Source organism: Podarcis gaigeae (genome assembly GCF_964106915.1).
Source record: "Podarcis gaigeae genome assembly, chromosome: 5".
NCBI classification, from domain to species: Eukaryota; Metazoa; Chordata; class Lepidosauria; order Squamata; family Lacertidae; genus Podarcis; species Podarcis gaigeae.
The window spans coordinates 24,526,570-24,539,159 of NC_139681.1; the positions used below are offsets into that span (position 1 = coordinate 24,526,570).

The following is a 12,590-nucleotide window of genomic DNA, read 5'->3' on the forward strand; positions in this document are numbered from 1 at the left end:
GTCATCTACCTTCCAGCAACCTGCCCTTACACTGCTTAATCTGATTTTAGAAAGACGAAAAACGTCTTTATGGGTAGCATAATGCAATTTGCCTGGAGAGAGAAATTGTGGGGACTTCAGAAGCAGAATGCCTCTAGTTGCATGTTCACTAAAAGATATCAGATATAGTAAAAGCCCTTTGGGGGATGCAATCTTGTTTTTAAAAACTATTCTTGAAATACTGAAATGTTAACTGGGAATGGAAAGTGACGTAATAGCATCCAACTAATTCCATTTGTTAGAAAGACAGACAAGCTTTTACAGTATAAAGAACAAAAAGAACCCATTACCCTTCAGGTTTTCAGTACTGCAATGTATTTAGGTTTTTTAGTTTGCAGAAGTTAACTTACATGAAAGGTACAATAAGGAAAAAATAAGGGTGGGTTTCAGCTTACAAACTCTGTCAGCAGATGTTCTGCACTTCCTCCCCACTTGTCCCACCCACCACATGCTCTCGCTCTCTCTCCCCCACCCCCAGTAGCTTTCGGGTCTAGGAGAACCCTGTGAGCCACCTGTAGGTGGGAAGAGAAGAGTGTTTGTTCTGCCTGGCAAGCCGAAATGCTTGTACAGGCAGAATGTTTGTCACACTGCAATATTGAATTCTACTCTATAATTTTAAAGTAAGACCCACTTTAAAATAATTATGCAAATCAAGACAGCAATTTAAAAAAAGAAAAAGTGATTTCTTGTGGTTTAGATGACCTTGAAAATAACTATATTTCATGCTTTTATTCTCACAGTTTTTACACTGAATTGTTTCATAAATAAATAAAATATCAATTCAATTTCCATTGTGCTTCCTCTCTACTTTAGCTGATTTCTCTATCTCCGTGCTCTTTCAGGGGGAAGGGCTACTTCTTCCTTCTTTGGCCACTGTTGGCCCTACAAGAAGACCGGGGAAGAGGTCCTTTATACTGCTCTTCCATCAGCAGCTCCAAGGACCACCTCGTTGAGCATTCCACATGCCAGGAGTTGTTAATATGATCCATTTGATGAAATCTACATGCTACAATGCATTTCCTGCCAATGAGGAGTGAAGACAAACTCTAGTGAAATCCTTGGAATTGAGATGTTTTGCGTTGTTTTAATTGTTATACCATTTTTTTAAACCAGGGTCTTTTCTTTGAGAACTTTTTATCCTTGAAAGGCTGTATATCAATAAATATCAATAAATAAAACCAAAGTTTGTGCACAAGACATATAGGTCATACTTGTGCAATCTGCATAGCTCAATTTTGTGGTGTACAACTCCATCAATCCTATTTTGCACATTTTACATTGTTTTAAAGATGGAAAACAGGAACCAGCCTGAACAGGCAAATCATCTTAGATATTATAGTTTCAAGAGAAGTTTACAAACACAAGAAACTGGTTCACTAGTAAGAACTTAATCATGCCTGTGTGTTTGTAATGAATGTCAAAATAAATGAGTCAGGACAGTCATAGTAGCTAGGGATGCTCTAAGCAATTAACACATTGACCCCCACCCCACCCACAACTCTGAATGACAAGAATATATGAGTATGTTTTATTACAGTTTCTCAAGCCACACTGCAGCCCAATCCCAAAGCAATTCCCTGATTGGAATTCAGATAATCAATTTACTAATGCAAGAATCCAGCAGAAAAACAAGTCATTTAAGAAATAAATCTCATTACGGAGCAGTCTAAGTAAAAGACAAAGCTCAGCAAGCCCAGCTTTACATTGCAGTAATTGATAAATTACTTGCAGCTGCATATTTCCCTCCAGTACGCCACTTTTGTCCAGAACAAGATGCTCTGTCAAACTGCCACATGGCTACTTCAATTTAGAAGAGAGATGTAAAACTTGAACAGGGCTGATCATTGCTGCAATCCACAATCTGTCTTTGACCTTCCAGCCTCTGAATAAATACAGCAGCAATATTAATCAAATTGAAGACATTTTAAATAGAGATTTAAGCATTCTGAAATAATATGGAGACAGATATGAGAGAATGCCAGAGGTCTTCAAAATGCAGGGTAAAGTATGAGAAATGCAACCAAGGTTGTCCAGCTACTACTATGGTTCTGATTTGGTTTTGATCATGTTCTGAATATGGTGCTCCTGCTGTTATTCCCCTTATTCATCTGCTACTGGAAGGCTAGGTTTTATGCTGTTTTGTGCTTCTATTGTTACTGGTTTATGGCAAGTTTCCCGTTTTGAAAACTGTTTTTTATTTTATGTTCTGTTAGTCACTTTGACTTTCCTTTGCAAAGAAAAGAGAAAACTGGCATCAATTTCCAGGTAAATTTGTAATATTCTGATGCATAAATTCTGAAAATATTTCCCACCATTTTTTTAGCTCCTGCCTTGCCCAAGTATTAAGTAGGCTTGTCATTCCTTATTTTGCAGTTGATGCATAGGGCTGGCAAGAAAAAAACTCCTATTTGTGTGGTCCGTATTATGAAAGGAGGATCGCATTCAAGGAAGTCATACTCAGAGGGGACTCACCAAAATCAATGAACCTGGTCAACGTAAGTCCATTACTTTTGATGAGTCTGCTCTGAGTAGGACTTAGTTGGATGCAATGCAGAGGACTTATTTTAGAAATCATTTTCCAGCTACATCATAGCAGCACTTTGTCTTTTCCTCCTCTAACATCTAAGTACTGCTTTTCACATCCAGCAGTGAATTAGGCAGTCAATTGAGCATAAAATGGGTGTTTGCAGATTCCTTTTTTTTCTTTTTTACAAAATTGAGAGACATGAGAATTATTCACTACCCAATTAGATTTTATGCTTTCAGATGAGATAGCCTCAAAGCAGCTTGAAATGATGTCACACACAAAGTGATGTAGAAAACAAACCTTTAGTTATGGCTGCAAGACTTTTCAAGTTAATTAAGTAAATGAGCTTCAATTTCTCTATTTACATAGAAAGTAGCTTAGAGGCTTTAGATTCCCCTGGCTTCAAGCTTAAGGAACACACCTCAACCATTTAACCTCACAGGCAATATCTTCTTAGGTTTATTGCAGTCAAGCAAATGTCAGGTGTAATATCATCTCCACACAATTAAAAATTGTCTTGTTTCATCTAAAAGTGAATTATTTTATGCACTTTCCACATTGAAGCCATTCCCTCGCCACTGCGCTCCACAATGTGTGATAACCCATACCACACACTGCTGCTCACTGCTGCTTGACAACACATTCATTACCCCTAACCACTGAGCATGATGGCTGGGTTGATGGGAATTGGAGTTCACAACAGCTGAAGAATACCACGTTGGCAACCTCTGTACTAGCCAATAAAGAACAACAGGCTATTGTATTTTTCATACAATTCACACTTGAGGTAGGTCTTTAGAACCAGTTTTAGGCCTACATACTGGACCACTCTGGCTCCTGAAAACATCCAGGTGTTTGAAACCAGTTTATATATAGACGGTAAACAGAATCAATTTTCATAAATATAATATGGAGCTTTATCCCCTAATCAGATTACTCTGAACAAATGAAAAAAAATCCCACAGAGAATACTCATTAATGTTATCAAATGGATGTTTATGGTAAGAGAGAATTACATTACAGCTAAATTAGATTGTCCAATCTCCCTGTATAAACACAATATGCAACATAATAGTTTCCTTTCTTAAAGCTATTCCATAAAGATGCATATATCTTAACTAGTGTACATTTCCCCACTCTCCCATTTTTTAAAAAATAAGTTAACAAACTTTCCTTGTTGACACTAAAATGATGTCAGGGAGTATTGCTTCTGCTACCTTTAAACAAAAGAAGCATATCTAGTTTTAAGCTTAATATTTGCATGAAAATTCATATTCAGAATTGTGCTTCAAGGAAAAAAAAGAAGGATCGATCAGGAATTTTCTACTTGATGTGAATGCAATTTTGTTAATGAAACTTAAAATGACTGAATCTAGGGAGTGAGGGCACAAAGGCTCTTCTGCAAGTCTTTTGGATCAAAATAAGCAGGGAGGTGGAAAGAGGCAGTTACAGTAATTATATCTGATCTCCAGCTGTATTTGGACTACAATTCCCATCATCCATGACTAGCTAAGGATGATTGGAGTTGTAGTCCAAAAACAGCTAGAGACCCAAGTCTGGGAAACACTGAGCTAGATTAACAAAGGAAAGTAACCCCTCACCCATTTCTGGTTTTGCTGCTTTGTACGTTTTGATGTTTTTATACAATAAGAGTAGCTGTGCTAACTGATGTTCAATGCTGCCTTGAGCGATTGGGAAAGGTGGGGTATAAATGGTTTGAAAGGATTTTTCAGCCAAATGTTCTCTCATAGATTCTAAATAGCAGGCCAGTCTTTTGAACTGGCTTTCAATAACTGAAGTTTTTACATTCCTAAAATAGTTATTTAGGCAAAATATTACACATGTGATATATCACAGGATGTTTTTTTAAAAAATACCCCAGAATACACCCTTCTCAAGTGGCTATTTTTACACCAACAAATATTTGATTTGCCTTTCATTCTTCTGCAAAAATCACAGAAGAAAAGCAATATGGAAACATTTTTAGATACATACTATTGGCAGAAATCTAAGTGAGATTGGTAACAAAGGCCAGAGGTACAATGAAATTTGGAATGTCCCCTTGCAATAAAAGCCTGGTCCTTCACATGTTTACTCAAAAGTAAATCCAACAAGTTCAATGGGGCTTACTCCCAAGTAAGTGTCCACAGGACTGTAACATAAAGGGGCCTTCCAGGCAAAGTAGCTTGCAAGTGTCATTCATTCTGAGACAGTATGTATGCCTGATTTCTGCTCCCTGTTGCACTTCCTGTGTTGTTACCCCCTCACTGGCATTATCTGAAAGCAGTCGAATACAAGAAGAGAGAAAGTCCTTATGTTCCAATTCCAATACACAAAGATTCCTAAAAATTCTGTCAGCTGGATGTTTCAAAGCACTTTGAATCACTTGCTGTCATCAGCATGTAAGAGTACCAAGCAATGGTATACTTGAGAAGATTTAGGGGAAATAAAATACATAGTGTTCTCAACCTTTTGTACCAAGTGTCTCTTGTTTTGATAAAACAGATTGATGGTCCTGTCAGATCTCAAGACACGCAACTGAGAGTTTTCTGTTTAATATGTACATATTAAATGTGTCATTTCATTTTATTACCTAAAATGGCCAGGCTCTACACAATGTAAAAATGATATTTCCTAAGAGAAGGAATATATCCATCTAAGGAAGGTGCTAAACCTAATCTGCCAAGCACATCTTAGCATCCAATTGATTTATTTTTATTGATTTATTAAAAGCGGGTGCAGGTATAAACGGAATGGTTGATGTTATTTTACTTAAGTGTTTACAAGCAACAATTTTGATGTAACTCTGGGATCTGAGGATAGAACTCCTAATGTCTTTTCTACCCAGGTGTATGCTTTCATAAGAGACCCTCACTAAGCATTTTGTAGAACTTTTGGTGGTTGTCACCTACTTTTAACTACAAGTAGCTGTGAATGCACTATGCTCCCAGAAAGGGCTGTGTCCAATGTGATAAAAAACAAAACAAAAACCCAAGCATGTATAACCCTGAACAACAGAGAAGAGGACAAGGGAACAGAAGTTAAAGAACCCCCAATCATCTAAGCTGGTCTACCAACAAACACACTTTCCACTGCCATTGCTCATCTCAAGACAGATAAAATCTATGCGTTGGGCTTTAGTTTTGGAATGCCTGTTACATTATGCATTAAAGGGTTTTAACTGGGTTTAAATGAAATCTGAAATTATAACAAGCATGTTAATATATACCTTTAAAAACTCTTATAACTAGATTCCTAAGCTTCTATCAATGATTTGGATCCTAAGTTAAGTTAACTTGAAGGAATGTTTCCAGTCTCTTCTTTGTCCTGTAGCCATCTGCACCCCTTCTCAAAAGTATCTTGAGTAGGTTCAGGTGGGGTGGAGGGGTTTCTGAGTAATGTAGGAAAGGGCATGGGGGTTGCTAGACCCCTAAATTGGGTACACCTGATTTGGGGCAAATTCTACCCTCCACCAAGCAACCCTCTAGGTCCTATCACACATTTTCAACAAAAGAATTTGTTGCCTTCATGTCTTGACTCTGGGCTTCCCAGAAGCATCATCCTGACCACTAATGGAAATAGGATGCTGTGCAAGATGGATCGTCAGTCTGATATAGCAGGGCTGTTCTTATAAATGGGGAAGTGTTGAAGGAAGTGACAAGTGAGGGGAAGGACCACTATTAGAATTGAAGCGGTGAGCATGATTAAATGGAAGGAAATTAGCACTCTAACAATAAAGATTATCTTCACCAATTATGAACAGTTCTGCTCATTTTAAGCTCCATAACATTTCCATCAATAACTTTAGTCTCAGATCTACTTTTCCATACTTTCCAAATCTCACAAAACAGGTTTGTCAGGAATCATTTCCTATTTTAATGAGATTCTTTCAGGAATTAGCAATAAAATATGGACAACTTCTCCTCTTCATACTCTTCAGGAGCAAGACACTCCTGAAAATATCAGCTACTTAAACTAGCACCATACCTGTTGAAGTTAATATCTGGATAGCTAGAATATTCTGATTTCATCTTGGCATTTCGCCGGGGGAAAGTGCAGAAGAAGGCATTTGCTAGCAAACTAGCAGTCTGCTCCTGTGACATGGTGATGGAGTGGTTCATTTTTTGTTTCAGTAGAGGTACTGGCTAACAAAAGGGCAGAAAGATGGAAATAATTAGTTTAGCAATTCAAAAAACAAAAACAGAACCATCACCCAGAACCCAGGAGAACAAAATTACATTTACTAATTTAGAGCAAAAGTAATTTAGGGGCCTTAGTGGGTTCTTAAATCAGCAGCATCATTAAAATCAAGAGCTGTTTATCCAAGATGATTGGGAAGCCTTGTTTGACGAACTGGAGATTTCTAATCAATAACAACAACAAATGTCAAACAAAGCACCACTAGTCTGAACAAAAAGGAAGCATCCATAGGAACAACGGATGCAATATGATTAATCGTGAAAGAAAAATAAAACATCAGGAGATTGCAACAGCTGTATTTTACAGTCTCCCTGTCACAGATTAAAGAAAATGGGCAATTACAGCAATCACAGCAAAAGAAGACGGCAGGATGATACACAGAACAACATAACTAAGGTATTCTTTGATTTTCTTGCTATAACTGAGAGCAAAAAAATTCAAGCTTCAAGAAAAACCACATAGTCCTTCATTCAAACACTACCATTGTTATATGTTTATTCTATAAATTAGCTCCCAATACTCAAAATAGAGAAGAAAGGGAAATACACGAGCCAGATGCTCTGATTCTGGCTCATGGAGACCATGGCTCAATGTTAAGTGAGAACTGGGCAATTTAAAATTATTTTGTGCAACTACTTCAAAATGCACAGTTAGAATTAATCAGTAAAGGGATTTCATACCTTTTCTACAGATTTTCCAAATCTCCTTATTCTTCCTTAGTTAAATATGAGCTTTTCTGATTCATGAGAAATCAATAGTTTTGCCTTTATTCCATTAACTGAAGTGTAGCTATTAAAACTTATCTGTTTGTATCTAGGATGGCTTTTGGAACAACTTCTAGAGATTCATACATGTGAACAACTTTTAGCAGAATTCATAAGCTGTTCCAAGTTAGTAGTCTGAGCTACAACCAAGATTCCTGGATGGATTCAACTTAATGTATCACCTTTGAACAATCTTCAAATATGTATATTTCTAAAGGCAGAGGTGTATATGTATATTTCTAAAGGCAGAGGTGTATATACAAAGGCAGTCTGTGGCTCAATCGTGGTCCTCCGTGGCATCAAGGGTGGAGGTGAGAGGGCAACGTAAGGGCAGGGCTTTGAAGGAACTATCAGGATAAGCAGCTGCCTTTGGAAAGATTGCCTGCATTCAGGACTCTTAAAGGAGAAATGCTGTTTGAGCAGCTACCTCCCTTTTCCTTAAAACAAGGAAGCACTTTAAGGACTGGACATGGGCCTCCAGAAGGAGGAGAAGGGGCTGTTAGGGAGATCCTGTTGGAAGCAGAGGTGGGGTAGGGGGAGCAAGCCAGCAGAGGGAAGTAGGGTGGGGGTAGAGTCCATGGGTGGCAATATTCAAAAAGGGGCTGGGCCAGAGTTGTCCCTGGCAAGAATAGTGAGAAGAACAAGGAAAGACAGAGCTGAAGGCCTGCAGAACTTCCCTGGGTTCTAGGGAGGACGAGCTTTTTGCAGCTTTTTTTATCTGAAGGGGTTCGCATTGTTGCCATAACATGCTACCCCCCAACTGAAGGATATAATGTCTAATGGACTTGGAGCTCTGGACAGCCTAGTCTAATGGACTTGGAGCTCTGCAGAAAAAGCATGAGGTCCCTGAGAAATACGAAGGTCTCAGCCCTTGTGCAATTTTTATACAGGATGGGGTCCAAGAAGGTACCAATGTTGGACAAACTCTTTCCTGCCATTAAAACTACTGCTTAGAGGTCCTTTGAGGTGACATGGGTTTAGAGGTTAGAAATGAGTCACTCCAGTCAAACTGCTTCTCACTGAATCTAGAATAAATATTGTTTTTTTGCCACAAGGGTCTGTGCCTGTATATAGATCCAAAGGAAACTTGGGGTTTTGAATTTGCTCTCCTTGCAGGAGTATTATCTTCACAACAAAACAGCTTTAAATATATAATTATTTGTGGATCTCAGAGCTCTGCTGTTTTAAAAATAATACAGCCGTGTTAAAAAAGGACTAAAAAATATTCTACGTACTTTTTTCCTGAAAATATCATTGTCAGCATTTAACTAAGCATAAATGTTGTACTCCATTTTTTTTTAAAGTGTATTACTGGGGGAAGGGGGGAAATGGGCCCCACAAGTACACAATTATTACTTGGATACAAAATATTATTATTTAAATTGAAATTAATATGTTCACCTGATCAAATATCACTGTAAAATATTTCCGACTGCAATCCTAACCCCTTACCTTAAAGCCCCATTAAATTCAATGGGGTTTACCCATGAGTAGATATGGTTAGGACTGCAGCCTTACTTGTGCATGAAATGACATACTGTGTGCAAAATACCATCATTGTGTTACACTTGAGTTTGTACAAAAAGTGACAAATCAAGAATTTTCAGAAAGCAAGGAGTTGCTTAAGCAACAACAATGATTTCACAACCAGTTATCCTTCTGTACATTAGAAAGACCTGAACAAAAAGAAGCCACCTGAAAATGCCAGCTTTCTGACTATTCTAGCACATCTCTCCAGTGTATGCAAGATTTTGATATATAGCTCAAATCAAGGTTCAGAAATGGGATAGGGAATTTTTAATGTCCTTTTATATTGTTATGGATGTGTGTTGTCTTCACTATTCCCTAGGCCTCAGCTCAACAAGGCAAGTACCACGTATAAGGACCTTGGCATTTTGACCTCAACCATTCGTGGTGGTGCACAGCAAATTAATCTGCTACAGAGAGTATACTTAAGATGCGTCTACTAACCTGGGTGCAGATGCTAGGCAAACAGAGTGCAAGCTTCACCATATCGGGCAAAATGGACTGAAACAAATGTTGAGCCTCTGCATCTTCAAGCACCTAGAATGCAAATAAGAGGGTTAATTTAGGCCCAGTATTAGGAATATGGTCTGCCAAATTAGTCTCTCTGTACAGCAACTGGCTTTTCAAGACAAAGTCATTTCTCAGTGCAAGCATTTTTAAAAGTCAAATGTACAAACATAAAACTCTTACAGTTCAGCCTCTAATGCTAGAGTAGAATCAGTGTTTGGCACCAAGTCAAACCTGAAATGTTTCACACTATATTTTAAATTTTTATTTCTGCAACAAAAGTGCATGGGAATGTACTAAAATGAAAGATTAAGATTCTCGGAATTTAGAAGGGTGCACACATCGCAACAATCTCTTTAAGAACCATTCTTGGCACTCAACTCGTCCATCTTCCTGGAGACCATAACCTGGATTTTCATATACGACCTGGAAATCAAGACCAGACATTTTCAATCCTGAATATTTAACAATCCTGAAGTTTAAAAGTAAGGCTATTATTCTAACAACCCACTCAGATGTTTGGAGTGTGCATCAGTTTGGAAGCAAAACAGGGCTATTCAAAATAAGGACGTTGACTCCCTGAATATGCAGAAGTTCATAAATTAAAAGGGAAAAGATTACAAAAAAAACCAGAAGTGGCCCTGAGAGCTTCTACGAATATGGAATGTTATGGGCAGAGAGATAAGAAAATACTAGTCTTTAACTAATTTCATGTCTGGAAAGGATAGTTCTAGACTCCCAATGAACACCAAAGACAAGAACTCTGACTCATTTTGAAGGAGAGGTGCACACTAGTGCCCCACCACAGTTATGCCCCCCCATCCAAAAAGTTAGGGGGAAGGAAAGCACAGTTCCTAGGTTACAGAGTATTCCCAACTATATTTGCAGATCCTGGAGGCAGTTTGCTTTGGGAAGGGGAAGGCTGTGGAAGGTTTGCAAAGTAGCCCTGCTACTTTTTCAAATAGGTGTACAGTACACTATCCACCAAGAAAGTGTGGTACCTAGCGGCCAAGACCAAATGACACCAAATGTTTTTGTCCCTAAGGACTGGGGTTCTCTTCACTCAAGCAGACAGCCTGCTGTACTTGGCTCTTCCTTGCAGCCGGGACGGGGGCGGGGGGGGGGAGAGGGAGAGAAATGGGGAAGGATTGGTGATGGTATTAAGATGTCCCCTCCCCAGCCTTTAGATTTTCATTGTCAGCTTTGACAATGTCCCTCCAAACCCCTCTTCTCTACAACCCAACTTGACTGGCTTATTGAATAATGTCTATCTATCAAGTACCTTAAAAACAACAACATTCAAGCATGACAAACAATAAAAAGAACAAGGCTCTATTCACAATCTAATCAGACAACATGAACAAAAATAAAAAGGGAAGAAATGGAAGATGATACCATCTAAAAATACCAGTAAAATAAAATGAAAAACAATCAGATTTTTATCTTATGAACATTTCATGCACCACACAATTACAACTTCATATTTTGCAGCTGCATAGCCTAGAAAACTACGCTTTGAATTTTAGGCTTGCAACAGCTGGTAACCACATAATATTGAGAAGGAACAGTACTATTAGATTTAAGGTTTCATTTGAGGGTTTTTCTCTTCTCCATTTCACAAATCGTCATCTAGACTGCAAGCCAGGAGCTGTATTGCTTTATAATATTTGTAAGATGCTTAGATGATAATAACAATAACATATCCTGCACAAGGCACATAGTTAAGAAAGTCTATTAATTCAAAGTAATTTTAAGTGGGGGAATGCATCTGCATAGAGAAATCACAACAGTTAGGAAAAAGAAGAAGCTATCAAACTGATCCAAAAGCTTTCACAAAATGTAAGAACGCACTAAAACTCCTCATTGCTCTCAACTACAGGCATGGGACACGAGAGTAATTTCAATTGTCAGTTGAGATGAACAAGTGTGGGGAAATTGTTAGAAATGTCAGATTAGGAGAAGGGAGACTGGAGTTCAAATCCCCACTCTGCTATGAAGCTCACTAGCTGACCCTGAGAAAGCCATTTATCTCTACCTTCAAATCCTGTTTGTGAGGATAAAGTGGAGCTGGGGAAAGAAGAAAAAATATTTATGCCACCTTAAGCTCCTTGGAGGAAAGGTGAAATACAAGCGTGCCAAATAAATAAACGCAATAGATTTCAGATGCCAAAAAGCTATTACTCTCTGTGTGACCAACCCATGCCAATGAATGTTGACTTGAAGCGGGGGGGGGGGGGGGGGCTACAAGAAGATCCATGCATTCCTTGGCATCCACATGCATTTTCTTCATGGATGAAGACTTGTAAATTTTATGGCACAGTTCTTGCAATATTCTAATAAGTCTTCTGTTTATTTATGTATGACCTACATACTTCCACAGTGATCCCTATTTTTGGAAACAGATTTCTTTGTTACACAAATTGCATCAAATAAGAGTGTTTAGGCTGTAAAATAGCACTTTAACAGCCCCTAGGCTTTAATTGTAAGAGATAAATTCAAAACTGTGAATGTGTTCTGCCAAAGTAAACCTATTCCCAAGTAGTAACATATTGGAATGTTAAAGGTTGAATTTGGATTTCAGGAGGCAATATAAAACAAATACATATAAATTTAATTCAAAGAAAGACATTTAACCTTAAGCATCTATAAGACTGTCAGCTTCTGATAGTTCTTCTCCTTTGGGTAGCACTTCCTGTCTTTTAAAACTGACACATGAATAGTAGCTGCCATGCTTTGTTGACTGCCACAAACTCTATAGTCTCACTCATCTGGTGACAGATTATGGCACTGGACTTTGTCACAGCTGTCAACACTTCAACCTTTCCCTTATGCAGCTCTGGAAGTAAATGCAGTAAGAGCACAGGAGACTTCCCCCTTGAAACAGATCCACAACCAACAATTTCAGAGAACAGGTTTGGAAAACAAATAAGAACTGCACTTGCTCTGTTTAAAATGGGTATTTTATTTCTTTTTAACTCACCTCCATCAAAGGATTCCAGGGCAGTATACAGAATTGCAAATAAAAT

The 12,590-nt window shown here is 38.2% G+C and overlaps 1 protein-coding gene across 1 annotated transcript in view; it reads right to left on the bottom strand.

Moving 5' to 3' along the window:
* PARG (poly(ADP-ribose) glycohydrolase) overlaps window positions 1-12,590 on the bottom strand; it is a 68,867-nt gene that overhangs the window by 25,341 nt on the left and 30,936 nt on the right. The window contains exons 8-9 of the mRNA XM_083740308.1: window positions 9,502-9,594; window positions 6,554-6,711 (exon numbers count right to left, since the gene is read on the bottom strand). Coding sequence (XP_083596434.1) covers window positions 6,554-6,711; window positions 9,502-9,594 — 251 coding nt within the window. The remainder of the gene's footprint in view (window positions 1-6,553; window positions 6,712-9,501; window positions 9,595-12,590) is intronic.